This window comes from Macaca mulatta, chromosome 10 (assembly GCF_049350105.2).
Source record: "Macaca mulatta isolate MMU2019108-1 chromosome 10, T2T-MMU8v2.0, whole genome shotgun sequence".
Taxonomy (NCBI): Eukaryota; Metazoa; Chordata; class Mammalia; order Primates; family Cercopithecidae; genus Macaca; species Macaca mulatta.
Window position 1 is genome coordinate 56,934,304 of NC_133415.1, and position 26,310 is coordinate 56,960,613.

The 26,310-nt window shown below is 36.5% G+C and overlaps 1 protein-coding gene and 1 non-coding gene across 4 annotated transcripts in view; both read right to left on the reverse strand.

The window, feature by feature from the left end:
• LOC100425924 (POTE ankyrin domain family member B-like) overlaps positions 1-26,310 on the reverse strand; it is a 29,121-nt gene that overhangs the window by 1,172 nt on the left and 1,639 nt on the right. For all 3 annotated transcript variants that reach the window (XM_077949106.1, XM_077949105.1, XM_077949104.1), the window contains exons 3-10: positions 22,567-22,681; positions 22,234-22,407; positions 19,289-19,395; positions 17,821-17,958; positions 15,313-15,383; positions 9,399-9,469; positions 7,986-8,030; positions 6,798-6,964 (exon numbers count right to left, since the gene is read on the reverse strand). In XM_077949106.1, coding sequence (XP_077805232.1) covers positions 6,798-6,964; positions 7,986-8,030; positions 9,399-9,469; positions 15,313-15,383; positions 17,821-17,958; positions 19,289-19,395; positions 22,234-22,407; positions 22,567-22,681 — 888 coding nt within the window. The remainder of the gene's footprint in view (positions 1-6,797; positions 6,965-7,985; positions 8,031-9,398; positions 9,470-15,312; positions 15,384-17,820; positions 17,959-19,288; positions 19,396-22,233; positions 22,408-22,566; positions 22,682-26,310) is intronic.
• On the reverse strand, positions 16,489-16,595 carry LOC114676065 (U6 spliceosomal RNA). Its single transcript, XR_003726902.2, has one exon. It is a non-coding gene; the product is annotated as a U6 spliceosomal RNA (small nuclear RNA).

Below are 26,310 nucleotides of genomic sequence, written 5' to 3' on the forward strand. Positions count from 1 at the left end.
CATATCTGCACATTAATCCAAGACAAGGCAAAGGGGTCTCACATCTCTTAACCCAGCTCTCCCCAACCATGATGGCACCAGGGACTGGTTTTGTGGAAGGTAATTTTTCTGTAGACCTGAGTTGGGGGATGGTTGCAGGATGACTCAAGCACATAACATTCATTGTGCATATTATTTCTATTATTACTTATATATAATGAAATAATTACATAGCTCACCATAATGTAGAATCAGTGGGAGCCTCAGCTTGTTTTCCTGCAACTAGATGGTCCCATCTGGGGGTGACAGTAGATGGTGACAGATCATAAAGCATTAGATTCTCATAAGGAGTGAACAACCTAGATACCCTGTGTAAGCAGCTTACAACAGGGTTTGAGTCACACTACTATGACAATCCAATGCCACCACTGATCTGACAGGAAGAGGAGCTCAGGCAGTAATGTGAGTGACAGAGAGTGGCTTTAAACAGATGTAACTTTGCTTGCTCACCTGCCACTAGCCTCCTGCTCTGTGGTCCAGGTCCTAAGAGTCCAGGGACTGGTACCGGTCCATGGCCTGGGGATTGGGAAGCCCTGTGTTAACCCATACTTTTTATATTTATTTTTGGGAAACACTTTCCACTTATATTCTTGATTCCTCTGTATTTTATAGACAACTTAGAAATTCCTTTTGGAACAAGACAGGGTCTAATATTGTGTTTTTAACATACAACTTTGAATTAATTTTATCTGTGTATGTGACAGAGATGTGAAATAAAGTAATCATTAATCACTTTTGATTTTACTTTTATTTCATGCATGTTAAGAATAAAACTGGGAAGTCCTAGACAGAGCAATTGGGCAAGAGAAATAAAGGACATCCAAATTGGAAAAAAGAAAGTCAAATGATCTCTTCACCAATGATATGATCTTATCCCTAGAAAACCCTAAAGACTCCTACAAAACACTCCTAGACTTGATAAATGAATTCAGTAAAGTCTCAGAGGCTACAAAATGTACAAATACCAATGAGTAGTACCACTATACACTACCTACAACCAAGTTGCGAGTCATGTCAAGAACCCAGTCCCTTTGACAATGGCTGCAAAAGAGTAAAATACCTAGGAAAATACGTAACGAAGGAGGTGAGTCAACTATAAAAGGATAACTGGAAAACACCACTGAAGAAAATCAGAGATGACACAAATAAATGAACATACATCTTATGTTCCTGGACTGAAAGCATTGATATTGTGAAAATGATCATAGTGCCCAAAGAAGTCTACAGATCCAATACAATTTCTATCCAAGTACCAATGTCATTCTTCACAGAGTTATTTTAAAAAGCTGCCATTCATGTAGAACCACAACAGAGCCTGAATAGCAGCACACACACCAAGCAAAAGGAACAAACATGTTGGCATCACATGACCTGAAAACTGTAATTATTTTTAATGAGGTAAAAATGCATAAGAATATTACTGTTATTGTACAGAGAAGACAGTGAACAAGAAAAGGAATTTTAAAAGAGAATATCACTACCATATACATATATTAACTGACAAAGAGACTAAAATCTCCTACTGGAGTTTATGTTAGGACTTGAACAAAAGCTTCTAGAAATACCAATAACAGAAACAAGGCAATTAATTTTAAGGAATAAATTATGCAAAGAAATATGTATTTTTAAAAATGTAAATAGATCTTCCTGAGAGCTATTATTAACCAATTCATCGTGACCACAATTTTAAAATGAGGTCTAAAATTCTGGAATATAAAATAGTTTCATTTTGAACATAGTTAATTGAAGGCAACTTTTAAACAGAAAATGTTCAGTTAAAGTTGAGTGTAACTTAGGAAAGAAATGACCTGTACCAATGGTAACAAGAAGCCACCCAGAGCCAGTTTGAAATCTAATCAACCAATCAATGACCACTGGTCTTGCTCACCAACCAATACAGATGTGAGCAGCTTGCTTCTGAAATACAGCCAAGCAGCAGCACCTGCTCCATCAGAATAGCCAGTGCCGGAGCAGTATTCCTCTTACTATAGGAAGCAAAATATTTCCAACTCTGTCATTTTATTTCAAATACCAAAGGTTCATAATCCCTTGAAAAGAATTTGTAAGTTCATTAAATGTGCCACCCCAATTTTTTTTTTAAAGCAGGTGGCCAGGTGCAGTGGCTCATGCCTGTAATCCTAGCACTTTGAAGGGCCAAAGTGGGTGGATCACCTGAGGTAAAGAGTTTGAGACCAGCCTGCCCAACAAGGTGAAATTAGTAGTCTCTACTAAAAATACACAAATTAGCCAGGTGTGGTGGCATGGCGCTGTAATCCCAGCTCCTCAGGAGACTAAGGCAGGAGAAATACATGAACCCAGGAGGCGGAGGGTGCAGTGAACTGAGACCCCACCACTGCACTCCAGCCTGGGTGATAGAGTGAGACTCTATCTCAAAAATCAAATCAAATAAAATACTAGTAAAGTTTGCAATTCCTCTGACTCAGTTTACCATAATTACAATTATGATTACAAATAAAAGAATAAATAATGAATAACCACAATATTGGGCTTTTCTCCCTAAATAAAAAAATTAATATAAAGAATGTAGCTTATTATAAAAAGCCAAAACAATTATTAAAATGCATATAATTACCAGACAAAACTAATAGAATGACCCATGTCAAAATTTTAAAGTGAGAATCAATCAAACAACATACCCAGGATAAACTCCATTCACTCATTTAATAAGGATTTATTAGGTAGCTACATCCAATACGCTAGGCCTTTTTCTAGGCAGTGAGGATATAGTAGTGAAAAATAAAATCCTTATTCATGAGAGTGAGATAAACACACAATAACAACAGACAGAGAAGACAAAATATACAGTACGTTAGAGGAGAAAAACTAAAGCAGGAAAATGAAACGTTTATGTGTTTGATGGGGAGGGTGGTAGGAAAGTTGGGATGGTCAGAAAAGTCTCTGCTGAGAAAGGGGATTTCTTTCTTTCTAATACAAAAAACCTTTTATTTGTATATCAAAGACTCTAAGAAATGATGATATAAGGTTAAGAGTGTTGATGTCAAGATACAAATGGATTTGAAGTTAGAGATGATAAATCACTTTGTTTCATTGAACCTTCCCTTGGTTACATTAGAGAGCCTCCCTGGTACACTCCCAGTTGAATCTTAAGCATGATGCATCTGGGTAGTACATGGTTCTTCCTCAGAAAGTGGTTTTTCCATAATGTGTTTCTTTTTACCCTTTTTCTACTTCTTAGCAGAAAGGAGGTTTTAAATAAAGAACTGAAGGAATGGAAAGAGTAAGCTAGGAGGATATCTGGGGAAAAAGCATTCCGGACACAGGGAACTGCCAAGTACAGAGGTGTGCTTGGAGTCTTTAAGCACTAGGGGTAGATAAGGGATGGCAAGAAGTTCAGTGTGGCTAAAGCAGAGCAAGGGAGATAATTAGGAGGAAATTTGACACATACTCAGAGTGAAATGGGAGGCAATCAGAAGGGCTGGGGCAGAGGACTGACACAATTTGACTTATATTTTAAGTACATCCACTGAGTTAAGAATTGATGAAAAGGGAAGTTTTTAAAAGCCAGAACTATCAATTACCAGTCTATGACACTCATGTAGACTGCAGATGAGGGTGGCTCAGATGTAGAAGATATGACTGGCTTCTGGACATATTCTTCAGGTAGACCTGACAAGATTTACTGAGAGAATAGATGTAAGGTGTCAGAGACGGAGAGAGAGATGAGTCAAGAATGACAACGAGATTTTTGGCAGAGCAACTGGAAGAGTTGCCCTTAACCAAAGTAGGAAAGACTACATGAGGGGTAGATTTCAGGAAGGCCATTAGTAGCCCAATTTTGGGTCTGACAAGTGTGTGATACCCAATAGTTAACCAAATAGAGATATCAAGTAGGCAGGCTCATATGGAAATCTGGAATTAGGGAGAGAGATCTGAGCCAGAGACATACATTTGGAAATCACTAGCATATACACGGTAGAAAAAGTCACGAGGGGCTGGGTGCAGTGGCTCATGCCTGTCATCCCAACACTTTGTGAGGCCAAGGCAGAGAGATCACCTGAGGTCAGGAGTTTGAGACCAGGCTGGCCAACATAGGGAAATGCTGTCTCTACTAAAAATACAAAAATTAGCCGAGCATGGTGGCACCAACCTGTAATGCCAGCTACTCAGGAGGCTGAGGCAGGAGAATCACTTGAACCCAGGAGGTGGAGGTTGCAGTGAGCCGAGATCACGCCACTGAACTCCAGCCTGGGTGACAGAGTGAAACTCTGTCTCAAAAAAAGAAAAAGTCATGAGAGAGAAGATTGAGGACTGAGCCCTCGGAAAAAACAATGTCCAAATGGAGAAAGATGAGGAGGAGCAAGCAAAAGAGGCCATGATGAATGGATTAGAAAGGCAGGAGGAAAAGCCTGAGGGACTGAGGTCCTGAAAGCCAAGTTGAAGACGCTGTTAGAGAGGAGATGTCCTCCATTGGCTCAAATTCTGCTAACAGATTAAATAAAATGAAGTGTACGAAAAATGTCTAGATTTATTACAGAAAAAAATTAGTGATAATCTTGAGGAAAAACAACGTTGGAGGAGTACTGAAACTGAAGACTTACTGGTGTGAGATCAAGAGTGAATGAAAAGAAAATTGAGTTCATGAGTGTAGACATGTTCTTTTAAGGACATCATACTTAGAAGTCATGGCTGAGAATGTTGTTATTTTCTTCCACAGTCATGGAAAATAATAGACAATTAATTTCTAATTTTATATAACAGGTGTAGTCTTCAAATTTTACATAACAATTATATATTTTAAAAGTTATAAAATTATACACATGTGGCATTAAAAATGCCAGACTGAGGTGTTAAATTCTTAAAACTATAGAACTAAAAGTCACCTTAAACAATTCTAGATTCCATAAGCTGAATATCACTTTGTTCATGCTTATACATAAAGACCAAGAACCACTAAACGTTTCAAGGAGAGTATTTCTGGCTTGATAAAAATCAGCCAATTCTAGAACAGTTGATACTCATCAAATATACAAAGTAATTGATCACAGTAAACTACTGAGTTCTATTAACAGGAATAAAGTGGCAGAAATGCAGAAAATAGTCTTATGTTATAAATGAAATTTTAAAAATTATATGAAGTCACTGTGGAAAAATGTGGTGTGGTGAATACTGAAATATATCCTTTTCTAAAAGGAAGGATAATGTCACACATGCCGGACACTTTTATGAATAAGAGTTACTGCATTAGTAGCACCTTCCTTTTAGCACAAGGTCAGCACATTAGCACCTGTGGGCCAAATCCCACTGCCTGTTTTTGTAAGTCAAGTATCTTGGAACCCAGCCACGCTTATTCACTCTACAGTTCACAGAGTCAATTAGCTGGGTGTGATGTTGCACACCTGTGGTCCCAGCTAGCAGAGAGGCTGAGGTGGGAGGATCACTAGAGCCCAGAAAGTGGAGGCTGCAGTGAGCCATGATCACAAAACCGCACTCCAGCCTGGGCAACAGAGACCCTGTCTCAAAAATATATATACAGTCTGCAAAGCCTAAAATATTTACTAACTGACTCTTTGCAGAAAAATCTGACCAAATTCTGGTTTAGTAGATGAAAGATCCTTTGATACATTTTAATAAAAGTTTTACCCAATATACTGAAATGTTTATATTAAATATAGATCCCCATACAATCCCTTGGCAATATTCAGATTGAAGATCCAATATTTCAGCACTCAGGCACTGACAACAAAAATTTAATAACTAGCAATCAAGGTACAGTGTCAATGGAGCATGCAGCTTCCATTTGCAACACAGAAGATATTACAAGAATTCTAACAAAATTATCTTAAGATGTGTTATCAAAGCAAAGGTTTTAAATACATTTTAATTGTGAAATAATCCGTATACTCTAGATCTAACCTCATTTGTAAAAAATGGTTCCATACTACATTATTTTCTGGGAATGAAAATTGAGCTATTTCCTATTGGTAAGGATTTGCTTTTAATAATGATAAATTCCTACTGATAAGGATCCATCTTTTGATATAATGATGCTGTAATAAATGTTCTTATATGTAAGTATATACGTAACAAATCTATACAAGTATCCTTAATATACATATATATCCTTACTATGTTATATATGTGTGTGTGAATATGCTACTCAATTAATGTTCGAAATGCATTTACCAACAGTGTACGACATGTCTTTTTCAATGAGACCATTTCCTTTGCAGCAACACAGATGGAGCTGGCGGCCACTATTCTAAGCAAACTAATGCAGAAACAGAAAATCAAATGCCACATATTCTTACTCATTTAGTGGAAACTAAACAATGAGAACTCATGGACACAAAGAGGAGAATAACAGGCAAAAGGGTCTACTTGAGGGTGGAGCATGGCTGGAGGGAGACGACCAAAAAACTACCTTTTGGGTATTTTGCTTATTATGTGGCTGATGAAATAATCTGTAGCCCAAACTTCCATGATACAGTTTACCTATATAACAAACTGCACATGTACCTCTGAAGCTAAAATAAAAGTTCACTAAAACGTAAAGAAATTCCTTTCCCCTCACATTTGCCAATACTCGTTATTTTTCAAATAAATTAATGACTGGAAAAAATGGTAACTCATTTTTTCTGATTTTCATTTTTCTGATTACCAGGCAAGGCTGAATATCCTAGGAAAAATATAAAATTTTTAATCATGAATATTAGCCCAAATTAGGATTAGTTTGACAGCATATGGCTGTCTCCTATTAAATGTTGTCATAGGCTTACCTGTGATACTCTTCATTCTCAGTGTCAGGAAATTGCTGACTTTCAGGTGTTCTGCTCTTGCTTTGTGGAATTAATCCATCATCACCATTGCCAGCAGCGGCATCATTAGTCAGGTTTTCTGGTAATCCCATATTATTACTTCCGTGCTTCTTCATGTCTTCTTCAGCCTTGAGTGGAAGTTTGATATTAAGGATATTCACTTTATTGAATAAAAAGAATCTTTTTGATTGATTTTATCAATTGACTCAGTTTGTCATTATTGTAGTCATTAAAAATATTTCACACTTAAGTTTGATCATATATACAGAACAATTACCCTCTAATTTTAAGATGTAATTATCATATCATTGTAAAGTTTGCTTCATTTCTGCTTGACTGAATAAAACAGAATTTTTCAAAATTCAAAAAGGGCCCTCCTTCATTTTGTGCTTTTATTCCCAATGACTCTTCAGAATCTTATATATGTATTTATCCCATTTGACTCGTGGAAACACACAAATAAAAAGACAAAGATGCAAAATGTGTCTTCTTCTGTCTTTACCACCTAGATCTCACATTAAGCAGTCAGATTTAGAGGATGAGACACTGTGGGGCTTCAGGAATAGAAAGGAAGATTGCCCTTTTCTGCACTGAGATATTCTTCTCCCCCACTGCCGTTGATCATTTTTTTTATTTGGTCCCTGGGATATCAAAAACATGATGGTTCTCACTGAAACATGGGAACTAAAGTTCGCCACAACACAAGGAACACAGTGAAACTGCTGAGGTACAAGCGTGGATGCCCAGAAAATAAGATGTTCCCCAAATTTCACATTCGATAGCCGTACAATTTTCTAGCTGGAAGATACACAGAATAAGAAATTATCTTCTTTAGCCACATTAACTATTGATAATCAGACTAAAACCAAGAAAGATAAAATGATTGATCCAAAGCTCCTAAAGTCGCATGACCTAGCACTTTACGGCACCATTCAGGATTATTCCATAATAATGAAAGAATATCTCTGGGGTTTGTATCTCTTTAAAACTCAATCTACAGAATTCTTTCTGAGTTAAATATTAAATTTTTCACTGATGATTTATGCTACTTACATGATAGGATCATGTGTGCCTATACTTACAACACTTTATTAAACAACATAATGTAAAAATCTAATTCAACAGAAACATTTGAATATAATGGTATACCTCTCTATCACAATCCTTGTTTATTTCTGGTTCTTGAGACATTTCCTGCAAATGCAAAAATAGAAGGTTAATTTGCTTGTTGTATTTCTGTGATGTTTCCTCTTTTGGAATGCATGTTTTAAAAATAATTTTATTTTAAGTAATCAAGTATAGACAATGAAAAATTAGAAAATAATTAAAATTAAAATTTAACTGTTAAAATAAATAATTAAAATTAAAAATTAACTTTTTAATCTACGTTCAGCTACTGCCACATCACTGGCTTCTGACTAACATGAGAAAAATAATTCACCTTAGCCAACGGGAGAAGATAAACATGAACCAGCAAACTTAACTTTGTCACCATTTGTTTGGACTCCACTTAATTTATTACGTGTTAAATCTGCCAAAAATGCATCAGCGGATGATTTGTAGTGTTGCAAAGTCTTCCTCACTTGAAAAGAGTTTACCTCACCAAACCCTAACCAGTGAGCCTCTACAGATTACTAACTGAATTGTAGGCATGCTTTCAGTTATTAGGAGCTGAAATCAACACCAAACAGAAAGAAATGCAAATTCTTAAATTTTAATTGAAATTATATGTTGTAATATGATAGTGTTGTGTATCTAGTTTATCTGCTTAAGTCCAGTTCTAATATATTCTAATGTGTACTAATGACAGTGGATAAAAATTTTAATAATCTGTACTCATTTTCTGCAACTGCAGTAAGTTCAAATGTTATTGTGTTTCTGCACTAACACCAAAGGTCCCATTCTGCAAGATACGATTCTTGTAATAGGCATTTGGGTTGCTTTTATGACCTGGTTCCCTCCCTGAAGAGAAACGCTGAGGTCAATGAGAGATCACAAGGCAGAATATATCTTTCACCTTGCTATCAGTGACTGCAATATAAAACTGCAGATTTTCAATCACTGGCCATGATTACTCTTCAACCACAAATCCAGCTCAGGGACCATCAGTGTTACATTGTTCATAATTCTATTGCTTAATAATATAATCCAATAATTGATGTTACTTTCTTTATCATGTCAGGGTGTTGTAAGAATAAAAGAACAAAGTTCTGGAATTTCTTTTGCCTCTATTCCAAAAGGAAAGATTACCTATAAGCTAATCAAAAAGGCAGATAAGAATATTTTAAATAAGAATATTGTAAAGTAAGAGTATTTTAAAGTTTATAGTGGTTATGTTTTTTAAGTTAAGTTTCAAATGCTAACTTAGAATCTATTGATTCTTCTGTTAATGAGGTTGCTGAATTTATTAAATTTTATGAATCTATGAAAAAGTTCTTAGAAAAAAGAATCTATTCATCCTCAAAACCTAGTCTGAAAGATAATTTCATTTGGACTACCTAATATTATTAAAGCAAAGAAAACAACATTAAATCAAACATTTAAATGTAAAATTTTCCATGCCTCTGGCTGGCTATTTTCACTGCCTTTAAGCCTTTGTGATTCTTCCTCTGATGTCAGCTTTAAGTCTTGTTCTGTTGAGAAATCCATATATTCAGTTAAAATGAACCACTTAGAACAGTTAAAAACTATTGCCTTTATAAAAATAGATTTAAGACAACATTTTATTTTATCTCATAAATTGAGTGTTTAGTGTTTCATGAAATAGTTACTTAGGAAATCACTCTCTAAGACTTCAACAAACCACTTGGGGAGACGCCTGATGAGATTCACTCACAAATTCATCCACCCAACATAAATGAACAAAACCACCAGAAACACAATTTTAAAATACAGTAGAAACATATAAGGTAACACAGAATGTTGTTCTCCACTTCCTAATCATGAAGCAGTAAATGTAATGAAAAGGAAATTTAGTTTTAAAGAGAAACAAGTTTTCCTGCACTTAACTACTCTGACTCTAAGGATAGTAACAGGCAGGGCCCAGGTAAGGTTGTGTTGACCCTGTCCAAGAAGCCAGAGCCCACAGGTATGGGTCCAGACATCCCAGAGCAAGGTTAAGAAAACAAATTCCTTTACCGTCTCCCCTTCCCCTCAGCATTTACTCATAGCTATTTGTACAAATGTATATATTTTGCAAGTTCTTCTTTTCCTTCAATGTAGTTGCAAAGTCACAAGCTATGCTGAGGTTGCAAAACTTTCACTATATGATTAACTGCCTTTGTTCTGCTTCTGTAAGCTTGCCTTTATAAGCCAGGCTCTGTCTTTGTTCAGGACTCAGCATTTGGATGCAAATCCACTGAACCGGTGTACACCTAAATAAAATCCTCCTGTTTCACCCACTGGGTCTCTCCTGCCTCCTGTTTTCTGCAACAATAGTACCTTATAAATGATTTCCAAAACTACTACTGACACCTTTATTAGTGCACAATGTCTTCCTAATATCTAAAATGTTTCCCTCTACTATTCTGACAAATTTATTTTTTCTTTTTTTTTCTTCTTCTTCTTCTTTTTTTTTTTTTTTTTTTTTTTTTTTTTTGAGCCAGGGTCTTTCTCTGTCACCAGGCTGGAGTGCAGTGGCACAATCTCAGCTCACTGCAACCTCTGACTCCCTGGTTCAAGCGATTCTCTTGTCTCAGTCTCCCAAGAAGCTGGGATTACAGGCATGCACCATCATGCCCAGCTATTTTTCATATTTGTAGTAGAGATGACGTTTCATGATTGGCCAGGATGTTCCTGATCTTTTGACCTTGTGATCCACCTCCTCCAGCCCCCCAAAATGCTGGGATTACAGTTGTGAGACACAACAACTGGCCTTATTTTCATCTTTTAAAACAATGATATGTGAAGTCTTCCTTGATTCTGCATGTCTTTCCCCAGATAAAAAGGTACCTCCTTCTTGAGGCTGCCTTCTGACTTCACTGATTTTTCTACTGCATCTTTACCACCTGAACTCTACGTTATTCCCCCACATATCTGCCCCCTCTGCTCCAAGACTCCAGAGAACAGTCTTGCACATCATCTTTGTAAAAACAGTCTTTATTTTACTCAGAAATTTCTTATTGAGTCCTGCTACATACATGCTAGGCATTAGGGTTTAAAAACAATGAAAATAAAGCATATCAGGGATGGCTTTTCTAGAACACATGCCCAAGCACAGACTGAAATATTGAGGCTAGCCAGATTAAAAGTGGTAGAGGGAAGGAAAGGGTAACAGCATTCCACACAGCAGCAAGAGCAGGAGTGAGGCCTGAAAGAGTGAACGAGTGAGTAGGACATTACCAGCAACTCAGTAATGCCAGAGAAAGGGCGCACAGGGAAAAGGGCTAAAGATGGAGAGTGGGGCAGAAGTCAGATTATGAAACCTGATGTGTAATTTTAAGATGCTTGGACATTAATGTTCAAGAGTGATCCCTGGTCCTATCTGCATTTAGAAAAATATCATTTTAATGCCAAAACCAATATTCCTAGTGAGCCAATAGTCATTAAGACAAGGTGACAGATAGCTCTTGTGGACACAGCTGAGATGTTACTATGTAGCAAATTCTCAATAATTCTCATGAGCACTTGGAAAGTGAATTCTATAATAATTCAAAGAAATTATAATCAATCACTTAATATTTGGTTTGGGAAGGTGCTTTCTAAAGTTATAGTGCATACGAATATAATTCATAGTTGTGAATTCAGAGATGTGACAATAAAGCAATGAAACTACACTGTGTTTGAGTCAGTAATCTTCAGATTTCTATCTCGTCTTCCTACCCGGTCTGTAAATTCTAAGTATAATCTTGGTACTCACTCTCAAGTTTATGTTAAATACTAGCCTATAAAAAAACACTCTTTCTCTTACTTCTTTTTGTTATTTATATGTTGTTGTTATTAAAGGAAGAACACAAAAATGCCCCACTGAAGGGATTCTATTTGGTTGCAGGCTACAAGAGGGGAAAAACAGAAAGCATATTTTGCAGAAAATAGTATTTCAGAAATCAGAACTATGACATGAAGTCAAGCAGGGCACTCTAGGACTGAATTTGCTGTGCTTCTTTAATACACTCCTTGCTCTCTTTCTTTTCTGGCAGCCGTGACTCACACAGGTCATGGAGACTATCATTCCCTAAGAGGAACACAATTCTGATATTCATCTTTATCTTTTAAGTTCACCTATCCCAATTCTGTGTTCTGTGGATGCCAACTTTCGGTCACTGATGGTGATACACATGGACAGTTTCATCAACTTTCAGATTCTTTGATCTTTGATAAGTCTTGTTACTGAGAGTCAAAGTAGTAGGATGTGTTATAAATGCTGGTTATCCAATTACCTACTCAAAATATACTACATGAATATTCCATTAAACATGCATAGGAAAAAAATGGTCATTCCTGCTGACCTGCAGCTCTTTGCTCTTCTGTATTCACCAGAAAATTTCCTACTCCTTCCTCATGTCCAGGTTAAATACTAGTGTACGACCTGGAAACCTGTAAATCATCTGACATTTCTCTCGGTCCCCCAAGCCTTTCTCATTCAATTATCACTAAATCATATGGACTATACCTCTCTTCTGCCTCTGCTTTATATTCCCACTGCCACTGGGAACATAAACTTTACAAAATGGCTTCTATTTAAAAGAAAACCGTCAACTACTAATGTTAGTTCTTACATGAAAAAATTAAGCAAAACAAATAAAAAGGCATAACACCATAAAAACAAAGACCAACATATTAAAATGAGTAACTGAGATTCCTAACTTTATTCCACCATGGATGGGTGAAAACCTTATAATACATTGATACTAGTCCAAGGACGTGTGACGAAAACTATAGCTGACTATTGCAAAAGCTTCCTTTGTCTCCTGGTTTCTTTCCATGGTAACCTTCCACCAATCCCAGGAAACTATAGGCCACAGTCCAAATTAAATCTGCCTTATGGTTTGTAAATAAAGTTTTAAAGGAGCTCAGTCATGCCTGTTTGCTTACATAGAATCATGGTGGCTTTCACTCTACAACAGCAGACAACAGCAGGGGTAAGTAGTTATGACAGAGACCACATAGTCTAAAATATTTCCCACCTGGTCCTTTACAGGAAAAGCTTGCTAACCCATTTTACACCATAACCAGAATGCCTTAATACTCACATTTAATCTTGTGACTCCCCTGCTCCCATGTCTCCAATGAGCCCCTGCAGCAAACATTGTCGACTCCCTACCAATAGCCATTCCTTATTCTTTCTTGCAGAAGAAACACAAGTCTATTGGGATGTTTATTATCCCAATCTCCCTCCTCAGCCTTAGAAAGGGAAACGTTAATTCTAAGCTAATCACGTATTTGCATTCCCAGTGCCTGGTTTGGGAATGAGCAGGTAGTGTAACACAGCCAGTGAAATGTTACAGGAAGCCCCTTGTGTACTTCTAAGTTTTCTCCCTGTTTAGAAAACACAGGTGAAGAAAAGAAGCCCTTGAGATGTTGTGTTGTGAGAACAAGATGTTTGGAGCTGTTGCAGATTACCCAACCATGAAAGGAGACATGAATAAAACACTGTCCACAGCACAGAAAGAGGGACAAGAGGGATCCCTAGGATATCACTGAACAAACAAAACAACTCTGGTTCCTACTGTTTTCACCACTGCTCATCAGTATTTGCAGTCCAAAGCATTCTACCTGGTAAACTTCCCATGGCCCACAGGATAAAATCTACTCATTTCTGTAGTATTAAAAAGTCTGTCATAAACTTGCCTTACCTAAGTATTCACCTCATTCCCAACCTCTGGTATCTCACACTTTTGGTGCTAGCAGAACTGAACTGCTCAGAAACCCTGCAAAGTTCACTCAAGCATCTTGTCTTTTGCACTTGCTGCCCTTCCTGCCAAACAGGCAATCTCCTTAGATGTTCCTTCTGGCCAACACACAATCTTGTTGCATGTTTCTTCTGTCAAACATTATTCTTCTGCTTCTTTCCCTAGAAAAATTCTTCTCACTCTGCATGCTTCCCTTGAATCATACCTACTTTTTTTTTTTTTTTACGAAAACTTTTCTTCCTCATCACTTATGTCTGGCACATAATCAATATATAATAAATTATAAGCTTCCAGTGGGCATCTAGCACACAGTAAGAACTGAATAAAGTAGTAAAATAAAAAAATAATGACAATGATAATAACAAACTCCTGTCTGTATTTTTAATTGTGTTCTATTGCATTAGAAAAATGCTTAGTATCTAAAAGACATTCAATAGTTATTTGTTAAGTGAAGTGAAAACATAAATGGAAATATTTTCTTTGTAAATTCTATTGAAAAAGCACAGAAATGAAATAGAGACAGCTCTATTATGAGCACCTTAAGGATCAAAACTACATCTGCTCCATCTTTATCTCCTGCAACTTATAAAACCAAACTTATAAAAGTTCTTTGATAAATTGATGGCTAAATTAAAGGTGTTCTCATATCGTTTGGGTTATACAATGTATTAGGTGTCCACAACCAGGTAGCATACTAGCATTTTTGTTATTGTGAAACATTTTTCTAATTTTATTATAATCTCCTGAGCCTAGAGTTGAGAAATTTGTATATTTATTATGACAATCTTTTGGCAAATGGTAGCAGAGCATTTGTTCTAACAAAATTGCTGTTATCATGACAACTAACCAGCAGGTAGAAGAGCACATCTTCCTCCAACAAAGTAAATGTGTCTCTTTCCAACTTCAAATGAGGAAGAATGAAGTCAGTAATAGTGAGACCTTGTTGGGACAAGCATATGTAACATAACTTTGCTCCAGCATTCTTTTGAGATCAAAAGTTCCTTACTTTTACTTTTTTATCTATGGTAGGACCACCCAGAGCAGGGGTCCTCAACTCCCATGCTACAGACCGGTAGCAGTCCATGGATTATTATGAACCCATGGATTATTATGAACCACACCACACAGGAAGAGGTGAGCAGTAAGCAAACCAGGGAAGCTTCACCTGTACTTACAGCCAACCAATAATAATGGCTCATATTATTGCCTGAACTCTGCCCCTTCCTAGATCAGTGACAGCACTAGCTACTCATTGGAGCATGAACCCTGTTGTGAACTGCCCACCCGAGGGATCTAGGTTGTGTGCTTCCTATGAGAATCTAATGCCTGATGATCTGTCACTGTCTCATGTTGCCGCCAGATGAGACCATCTAGTTGCAGAAAAACAACCTCAGATCTTCCACAGATTCTACATGATGGTAAGTTGTATAATTATTTCATTATATATTACAATGTAATAATAATATAAATAAAGTAGCACAATAAATGTAACATGATTGAATAATCCTGAAACTATCCCCACCTTCCCCCAGCCCATAGAAAGACTGTCTTCCACAAAACTGGTCCCTGGTACCAAAAAGATCAGGGACAACTGACCTAAAGTAATTCACTATCACAAGGGTTACCTGGATTGCTGTTTTCAGAAGAGATTTTTAGCATCTGTTTTTCTTCATAGTCAGAAAGTAATTGGCAAATTCTATGTATAAAAATGTAATAAACCAAATTACTATTTTAATACTGATGTAAAACACTTACCAAATGTAAAATTCTTAGAGTATTTCAAACAATATCATAATATCAGAACTTAACAGTATTATCCCATCCACTTATGAGTACATTCTACAAACTTCTCTTGAAGCTTCTAAGTAAAGAAGACAAAAATGTAGGGTGAAATGCTCATAAATTGAGAGCAGTGTGACCCAGTAAATTAGCTTGCATTAGCATGACATAATAGAAAGCGTTCCAACTCTGCTTAAGTCCTAGCTCCATAATGAACAGCTGCTATTTGTTCTTGGATGACTTGCTTATCTTCTTCAACAAAGTGAGGACTTTGCTACCTTCTTTCACTAGGTTGTTACAAAGATTTAACAAGATAACATTTTTTAAATGCTCAGAGAAATAGTAAAGCAAAGTAATAATCTGTTCCTAAACTGTAACTAAAATTATCTTGGAATCCCAAATAAAACCCAATGCATATTTTGTTCATAGGTTCTAATATGCAAATGTTATAGTTTTCAGCAAATGTTATTAAGTCTTAATTTTGCTTCTTAGTTTTCCTGCTCCTTAGGGCTTATAATTCTGGGCATCTCAACTACGTCTTAGTTTGTAACTAAATTTACTCATAAATATCTCATTAAAGTAGATAATGTGAGTGTCCACTCTTACGGAGTTGACCAATCACACCAACGGCAGAAAAACCAATGGATGTTAAGACCTGGCTTGGACCAGTGATCCTTCTGTACCGACTCCAACTCTGAGCCAGCAGATGTTTCTTAGGATAATCGTTTATATTGATGTTCAATTCCACCTGACATGGAGACCAAAACTCTACCTATATGTTTTTTAGTTTCCATGAAGAAGTTGTAAGTTGACATTCTCTAATTTTTGACATACACACTAACAACATATTTTGCACCAAACACATTATTCAGCTCTGAATCACCTCATAGACCATCTTACATGACTATTTTTTAGTACAAATCACAATTTCAATATTTTGGTGGCACCCATTTTTTGCTTTGATTCACACTGTTTCCTTAGAGCTAGTCAGCAAATAGTCAAATGACCTTCCAGTGACTGACCAAACTATGGAATGCTTCAAAAATTTGTGCTGCTTCCTTATGCAGAAGCCATGCTAATTTTCTCTGTATTGTTCCCATTTTAGGATATGTGCTGCGGAAGCAAGCACAAAGCCCTATTTTTACACATGATTAGTGATGAGTCATGCACAGGGCTTGGTTCTGTTAAGTCCAACTAACCTACTTGAGATTCTGAGAATTCTCTTCAATGGCTCCCTGTGAGGTAGAATTTGAAGATATTTTAAAATCTTGAGTTACAGATGAAAGTAGCTTGGACGATTTTCATTATCATGTAAAACAGATCACTCAAGGGCCGACCACAACTGGGAGCCACTGCTTGGAGAAGGTTCATATGGGACTTTCTACTGCCTAAGGTTCTATAGAGAATATAAAGGTGCCTCACAGTACAGATCTGATAGCAAAGAAGAAGAAACAAACACTGATCTCTTTCTGTCACATTATTTGAACCCCTCTGACCCTTTAGAACAAGCCCAATTAATATCTGCCAGAGAAAAGACCAACAACGGCCTCAAAGGATTTTGTACCATGAAGGTCTCAGCTAATTCTTGGCTAAGATGTGGTTTCCACATTAGGTTCTGAATATGGGGGCAAGTGTCATTTTGCTCACTTTGTCTGCAGATCAAGTCAGGATGCCCAGCTGCCAGAGCAGGGTGCTGGTGCTTTGGGAACAATGGCTGAGCATAGAAGCATAGATATGGGAACTTAAAGACTTGAGGGATCTGAATCAGTAAGGGCATCTTGGTGTCAAAGGTCAACCATTACCAGGCAACAGGACCAGTTTGAGTGGCAACAACGCAGCAACAGAAACAAGGGAAACATCAGAATGACTGGAATGTCCTTTTTATTCTCCTCCTTCTGAATTGATAAAAGGGACTGTCTTCCTTGGATTTAGTGAATCCCTTCAGTTATTGAAAAATTCAAGGAGTATGTAGGAAATAGTCTCCAGAAGACAGTACAAGGTTTTCTGTTAAGCTGGACATTTCAAGACTCAAATAACTAAACAGAAAAATGAAAGATATGACACTGTTTTTTAATCCCATCCATAGGTGTTATACTTGGATGAAATGAACAATGTTGGGATCTCTAAGTATCAAGGTCTTAAAAGTCCTGAGATAAAGAATCCTGTATCCATTGGTACTTCTAAATCGTCTTGCTTTTTTTGTGATTTCTTGCTGATGCAGGGGACTAACTGACTGCCACTCTAAAACTAGCTGAACCGCACTATGACATCTCACCTGATATGTAAGATGCTATTGTTATAATTATTTTAAACCTCAATTTAGCATTAACTCGCCTTTTAATGTAAACACTTACACATTATGATGACTAGAAACAGCATAGTCTCTGGCCGTCTGTCCAGATAGATCTTTAGAAGAGACATCAATATTTTGCTCGAGTAGAAGGCTGACTATACTTGCTGATCCACAACGTACAGCAAGTATGAGAGCATTTCTAAAATGACAGAGATAATTTCTCCCTTAGGAACTGTAATAAACTTATTTTAAAAGCTAATTTGATATACTTTATCAACTTAACATCTTACCTGTCCATACAGAATTAAAGATTTACATGCACTAAAACACACAAGCACTTGGGTGCTTAAGTGTTCATCTTTGTAAAATACCAACAAGGTTTAAAGGAAGGGACAACAAGGAAACCTCTTATCTCGGTGAGGTATTGGAAAGTAGAAGACATTAATTTAAAGTCTTTCAATGGGCAAAAAACAATGCTAGGGCCACTTATCTGAAGTGGACAAAGTTATAAGTGAAAATTTCCTTACAGCTTCCCTAGATTGATATGCTGTAATAGAAAATCAGCTAGAGGGTAAGATAAGTAAGAGCTCTCTGCTTGCTGAAAGCAGTAATATTAATAATAATGGTAAGAATAGTCATAGGAGTTTCAGTTAATGATGCCAGTAAGCATGTGCTAGGCACTGAATTAAATGCCATATATATCTTCCTTACTTATGCACAATCAATTTGAAGGATATATTCTCCTACTTTTCATATATGACAACACATTTGGTGGTAAATAAGATTCCCAAGGTCACACACTTACCAAGTAAGAAAGCTAGGGGTTAAACCCAGTCTTGTGTGAATTCAAAGCCTAGCTCTTTTCTCTTTATCACCCACCTACGGCTTGCCTTCATTAAAGGAAAAGTGTATCCGCTTAAAACTATCTTCACTCCCTCTCTCCACACCAATTAAAAATAAAACCATCAAAATACACTGGAAATAAAAAAGGAAAAGCTGTTGGACCCACAGTATGTGGGAATAGCAATTAATTGTCAAGTAGGGATAAGCTAACATTAATATTCTTCAAACAAGGCAACTTAAAGCAGAGTCATTGAATAGAAAAAAGGATTTTCAACTCCTATTTATGTTTCATGCAGCATATTTAGCAGAAAAGCATATAAGACACAGAGGTTAAAAACTACTAGAAAAGGTTAAGAAGTTCAATACTGAGTCATAAAGTAAACTAAAAGCTAAAGTTCACATTTCATAAAATTAACATGAAATCCCTTTAACTAACATAATCTCATCTAACCAAAAACATCATACAACAAATAACATCAGTCAATACAATAAGAGAAGATGAATCCTACTAAAACTGTTCTTCATGTTGCCCAGTCCAAATAATTGTTTTTCTACTTAACTGATTTGTGTTGATACTCATCACTATGTCCCAATAAGTATAATTTAATCTTACTAATTTATTATTTATGACTTGAGTGACTGCTATCAATCTCGAACAACACACAGATTAAAAGAAATAACTATACCTTCCACATCTGTCACGTGCACTTAAATTAGCTTTTTTCTTGATTAAAAATTTCACCACTTGCTGTTTTTGTCCATGTACACCAAGCAAAAGTGGTGTGAGGCCATGCTGTAAAACAATATAAAACAAAAACAATATGTAATTCAAAAAATTACCTATTTCTCAGCTGAACTGGAAACTTTATATAAGATCCCGTGGACTTACACTCATAGAAAGTAAATCAAATGTAGCTGCTTCCATCTTACTCTTCTGTGCTTTCCCACATGCTGCTGCTTCCCTTGGAAACACCCCTTCGCTGCCTGACCACATCAACTCTGATCATCTCAAAAACTCACTTTCAACATTTACTGCTTCTAAGACTCTTTGCTTCTAACCCAGCATTTGGCATGGCACTTTTGGATGACGATTTTTTTTCCATTTAAACAAAGAGCTTCTTGAGGGCAGGGGATGTATCTTTTATCTCTATATTATCCAACCCTAAGACAAAATTCTTGTGTATAAAGCAAGAATTTGAATGTAAAATATTTCTTTAGTTTCACATGTTTTACCAAAAGTTCAAGCTCCAATGTGCAATAAAAATTGCTATTAATACTCCTACTGCCCATTTGAAGAATTTTTCCATTCATTCATTTAAAATCTATTTGTATTTACTTTTTCCAGATTGTTAACTAAATCATCAGTTCATAGGATTACTGAAACTAACAGAATTCCCGTCTGTATTCTTAATAACTCCACGGTTTTTAGTGTTTAAACCTGCCATCTTGATTATGTCAAAGCTCTGCAAACATAAGAGACATAATGGATAGTCCACAATACAGCTTCAATTGATTTAAAAAAAGGTTTAGAATTTGCTACAATTCTAATTGAGAAAACTCTGCTCTTAACAATGACTTACTGACCTAAGCACTTGAATAACTGAACAAAGAGACACAAAATCCTGAGAGGGCCGTTCTCTACTTAATGAAAGACTACTCACTGCAAATTTCTAAAGACCTTCTGAATGGCAGGGAATAACTGAAGGTATAAAGGAAAAGGTATTATTCCGTAAGCTGATAGTGCCAATAATATTCATTTTAATGTCTCATCCACATATAAAAGTCAGACTTGGCCAGGAATGGTGGCTCACACCTGTAATCCTAGCATTTTGGGAGGCTGAGGTGGGTGATTCACTTGAGCCCAGGAGTTCAAGGTCAGCCTGAAAAACATGGCATTAACCTCATCTCTACTAAAAAACAAAAAAAACAAAAAACAAAAACAAAAAAAAACACTGAGATTGGAGAACCACCTGAGCTTGGGGAGGTCAAGGCTGTGGTAAGCTGTGATCACACCACTGCACTACAGCCTGGGGAACAGATTGAGACCCCATCTCAAGAACAAACCAAAAAAAAAGTTAGATTAATGTTATTGGAAAGGAAAGATTGAAAGGAATTAGCACATGTGCAACTCCAACTCTTCTGGAAATATCTTAAGTTTCTGAGACGTAAGAATTTACATATTACACTTATGTATTCATGGTTCTTAAGCAGAAGTGTATCCAGATTTTGAGAAATTTGTTGTTGTTGTTGTTGTTGTTGTTAGAGACAGGGTCTCATTATGTTGACCAGGCTAGACTCGAACTCCTGAGCTCAAGCAATCCTCCCACCTCAGACTCCCCAGTAGCTGGGACTACAGCCCTGCAACACCACGCCTGGCTTCAAGGAAACATTTTTAAATGTACATATTAGACTTACTCTATCAAAACCTTCAGGGGAAAGCCTAGACTTGTGGATTATTTAAAAATTTTCCTGAGGTAACTGGAATGCACAACTCTAGCTGGAATCTAGTACAATAGATGATTACTTCAGTCTCAGCGCTCATCCACATAACCAATTCCCTTTATCATTTGAGGATTTGGCCAAAAAGAGGAAAGAGTAGGAGAGAGACTCATTTGCTGAAAACATCACATAATTTTCCCCGGTAAGAGTAGAACAAGGTCTAGTAAACTCAAAATCCAACCTGATCTTGCTCCTTATAAGCCCCTTATCACCCACCTTCCCATCAAGATATTCTAGAGTTGAAAGCAGAGTTGAGACTCCAATTGGCCATTTTTACCAGAATAGGACACTAAGTCAGTTAATTACTTGTCGTTCCCTCTGCTCAAGTGTTTCCCACTACATTACCACCTATTCACTGCCTATCTGGATCCTCAGAGGCTTCCTGAAATTGATCTCTAAGCAGTTTACAACCCACTAACTCCCTCTCCCAAACTGAAAACTGTCATTCTCTAAAATTGAAAAGAACCTTGTCTCACCATACAAAGGAAACAAATGAATGATCAACAGCAACACACACACACAGAAAACCTCTTCATGGTCTTTCCCTCCATTACCCAATTTCCAAATTGGCCTTGATATTTCTGATTGCTGTCTTTTTCCCTTTCTGCTTCTGCCTCATGTGCAATCAGAAATATCTTAAGACTTGTCACTGAGAAAAAGACTTGTCACTGAGAAATCCATCACCTCATATCTATTACTGTTTTTTTTTGTTTTTTTTGTTTTTTTTTTGGAACTTGCCAAAGGGGCAGGATTACTATTCACTGAACTCTGTTTGAGTTTTCTTGGAGTTTTAATGTAAAACCTATTTCCAGGGCAAATTTTGTCATTTTACATTTATTAGGGGGAAAAAAAGCTGGCATAAAAAAAAAACAAAGTATTACCTTATACAAATTCAGTGTTTTTTTAAAAAAACATAAACCACAAGAGCATTAAAAAAAAAAAAACTGTACCCTCGAATGCTTCTTTAAAAGTAACAATATTTAAAATAAAGTCTTAGATAATTAACTCATTTCAAACTATTTTCATTCAGGTTATGCTTGAGCTTCCAAATATGGAAAACTGGCCCTTACCCAGGTCAACGTTAAAATGAATGCATTTCAGTATTTTGAAGATGAAATTGGTAGACCCATACCTTGTTTTTTGATTCAATATCAGCACCGTATAAGAGCAGTGCTTTCGCCATTAATTTATCTTCATTGTAGATAGCATAGTGTAGAGCAGTATTTCCATACTCATCTGGAATATTTGGATCAGTGCCATGTTCCAGCAACATTAATGCACATTCATCTTCTTGGCATTGTACAGCCTGTCAGTATTAGACCAAAAATAAATTATAAGTCCTGAGAATTAAAACTAACATTCCACAGCTTTCACCAACTAGTTCCATTTAAATGAGAAAACTCATTTTTATGCTATGTATTGAAATCAAAGCCATCTCATGCTGATAGAGTTGACTACTGCATACCTTGATCAGAGCTGTCCTCTTTTTGTTGTCAAGGACATCAAGTTGACATCGTCTGTCCAGCAGGAGTTTTACTATTTCTGAATTCCCATTGGCAGAGGCCAGATGTAGAGCAGTCCTATGAGAGTGAGAAGACTTTTTAGGAAATTGTAGTGCACTATCTACAGCTACATCAATGATTCATGCAATAGCAAACACAGAAAGCCTGCTATTACTCTGCCTTCAAAACAAACTTAATTTCCCTTTGAAGAAAGCACACTACTTATTACCTCATGACTCACTGTATGAATGAAAGAGCAGCCTATTTGAATAGGAAGACCAGAGCCCTTGAATGGCATTCAACGTGGGCTGGAATCCTACTTGAAGCTCTGATGCTTCCCAGCTGTTGCTTACCTATTTTGGCTCTCAATTTCCTCATCAATAAAATGGGAATGAAAAGAGTCGATTTCTCAGAGGAAACCACAGTAATGCTTAAATAAGACTCTACACGAAAGATATAGAATAGTTCCTAACACAAATAACAGCTCAGTAATTGTAAGATATTATAATTTTTACTAATACCACTAAAGACAACATTTGAATTCAGTGAGATGATACAATTATACCTACACTTTCAGGTATGTTTTAAAGATTACAGGTAACGATGTATTTTAGTGATTCTAAGATGATCATTGTCTCTATGTTTCACCATTTCTCACACTGAAATACCACTTATAATTCATGATTTACTATAACTATAATTGGCAGCATTTAAATAATTCTCTTATTGAGACATACAATAATGGGGCATCATACAATCACTGGTGCCTTACATTAAGTAGAATATGTTACAATATAACACGTCTGGGGCGGTTCCAGTCAGATGACTAGCATTTAGATAAATTTTAGTTCTTAAAAGAAGTATGGAATAAGAGGGCTGAGGTGAAAACACAAACAAATTTCTAAAATAATCTATTTCTTACTTTGGTTTTCAAAAACTTTAAGCCAAAGAAAGCTTGAAATTCAAATGAATGGCATGGGCTCATTTTTATCAATAGTTAGATTTATACAATGTATGTACATTAGATATTTCCAATCATTCATATTAGGATTTAAGACTGTTATAATTCTTATCCTTTTAAAATGAATTTATGAAACTATTTGTGGAGCTTTTTTTCAACGTTTACTTTCAGGGGTACAGGTGCAGGATGTGCAGGTTTGTTACATAGGTAAAAACGTGTCAAGGGGGTTGGTTGTACAAATTATTTCACTACCCAGGTGTTAAGCCCAGTACCCATTAGTTCTATTTCCTGCTTCTTTCCCTCCTCCCACCATTCACCCTCTGATAGGCCCCAGTGTGTGTCGCTTTCCTCTAGATGTCCGTGCGTTCTCATCATTTAGCTCCCACCTATAAGTGAGACCGTGCGGTATTTGGTTTTCTGTTCCTGTATTAGTTTGCTAAGGATAATGGCCTTCAACACCATCCATGTCCCTGCAAAGGACATGCTCTCGTTCTTTCTTTTATGACTGCATAGTATTCCATGCTGTTTGTGTGCCACATTTTAGTTCTTAAAAGTACTAAAACAGTCTTTACCCAAGACTTATACATTTTCAGAAGGGTAGTTGAGGGTTATCTTTTACTATTGTCTACCTTCAGAAATGCTTTTGTTTGAAAGGAGGGAAGAAAAGTTTCAATTGAGATTACCTCCTAATGCCCCAATTTTAAATCTCTCAACTTGCTGAGGCCCAGCAGGTAAATATGAAGTTTTCAAAGACGGAAGGATCCTGAGAGATGGTAGAATATGCCTTCCACATAATAGGTGTCTGGCTTATGTTTGATGACTAAACGGATTGAAAGAATGCATAAACACAGCTTGGGAGTTCAATATTTTTAAAGAATGCTCCTGTTGAGTAGAGCAATACATTTACAATAGTAATGGTCATTTATATTTGCTATTTTAGTTTTCATAAATATATAACTAAAATAAAATAATTAATTCATACCTTTTACACATGTTTATATATATAATGAAAAGATAATTTTATAATAAAATGTATATACAATAAAATCTACAGGAACAGGTAAACAGAAACCCTCTACTTCTCAACAGGGTAAAAGTTCACAGAAGATAGCTATCCACGGGAATAAAAATAAATAATAAAATGTGAGACATTATTTGTATCTATGCAAGTAGCATATTTCTTCTCTTTCCAAGGATTATTTCACTACTAGTGAAATTTAACTAAAACTTTTCAGATATTCATTGCAGAAATCACAGATAAGAGAAAGGGAAGAACTTCACATACAAATCCCCAGAAATAAGTTTGATTATGTTTTCTACACGTTTTCAGGTAACACAAGAGCAGATTCTGTTTGTGTATGTGTATAACAAACTGAATTTTTCCTCACTTGATATAGCAAAGCACATCTTTGCACAACATATCTCTGTATCTACTGACACCTTCAATGGTTACATGTTATTCCATCCTATGGATGCACTGAAATTTTTTCATAAAATCTTTATGTGAGCTCTTCTCAATACACTGCTATTTTAAGCAATACTAAGAAAAACATATATGTCTATTTCATATAGATATTTCAGTATAATAGAGTTGATAGGTAAAAGGCATACACATTTTTAACATGTGGTTCTTATCATCGAAGTGTGTTAGAAAAGTTGCAGCAGCTTAAACTTTCAGCAACTACATAAATACCACTGTTCTTCACCCTCACAAACTTGGTGGATAGAAGACAGTATTTCATTCCTTTATTTATTTATTTTTATTATTAATTTATTTATTTATTTTTGAGATGAAGTCTCATTCCATGATCCAGGCGGGAGTGTAGTGGTGCAATCTCAGTTCACTGCAACCTCCACCTCCCTGGTTCAAGCAATTCTCCTGCCTCAGCCTCCTGAGTAGCTGGGATTGCAGGTGCATGCCACCATGCCTGGCTAATTTTTTGTATTTTTTAGTAGAGACGGGGTTTCACCATGCTGGCCAGGCTAGTCTCAAATTCTTGACCTCGTTATCCACCTGCCTTGGCCTCCCAAAGTGCTGGGATTACAGGCGTGAGCCACCGCGGCCGGCCTTTCATTCCTCTTCTAACTTCAATAGAAAACAGTATTTCATTCCTCTTCTAACTTAAATTCCTTCTCTTACCAGGAACACTACGTTTCCTATGTGCACAGGTCACTGGTAGATATGCAAAAAAGTACCTTGCCCAATCTTAAATTGAGCTTATTTTATTATATCTGCATATATATGCTTGGTTCAGTGGCTCAGGCTTGTAATCTCAGCACTTTGGGAGGCTGAGGCGGGTAGATCACAAGGATAGGAGTTCAAGACCAACCTGGCCAAGATGGTGAAATTCTGCCTCTATTGAAAATACAAAAAATTAGCCGGGTGTGGTGGCGGGCACCTGTAATCCTAGCTACTCAATAGGCTGAGGCAGAGAATTGCTCGAACCCGGGAGGCGGAGGTTGTAGTGAGCTGATATTGCGCCACTGAACTCCAGCCTGGGCAACAGAGTGAGATTCTGTCCCAGAAAAATAAATAAATAAATAAATAGTTGCATATATAAATAGGCTTTTGTGTTTTCTTCTGGTATTTTTCTCCTTTTGTATATTTAAAAATTTTAATCTATACTCCAGGAACTTACTTTTGTGACATAAAAATCTAGCTAGTTTTCTCCAAACAGCATGCATTTCATTTATTAATGATTAATCTTGCTTTATCAATATGAAACATCACCATTATCAAGTGCTA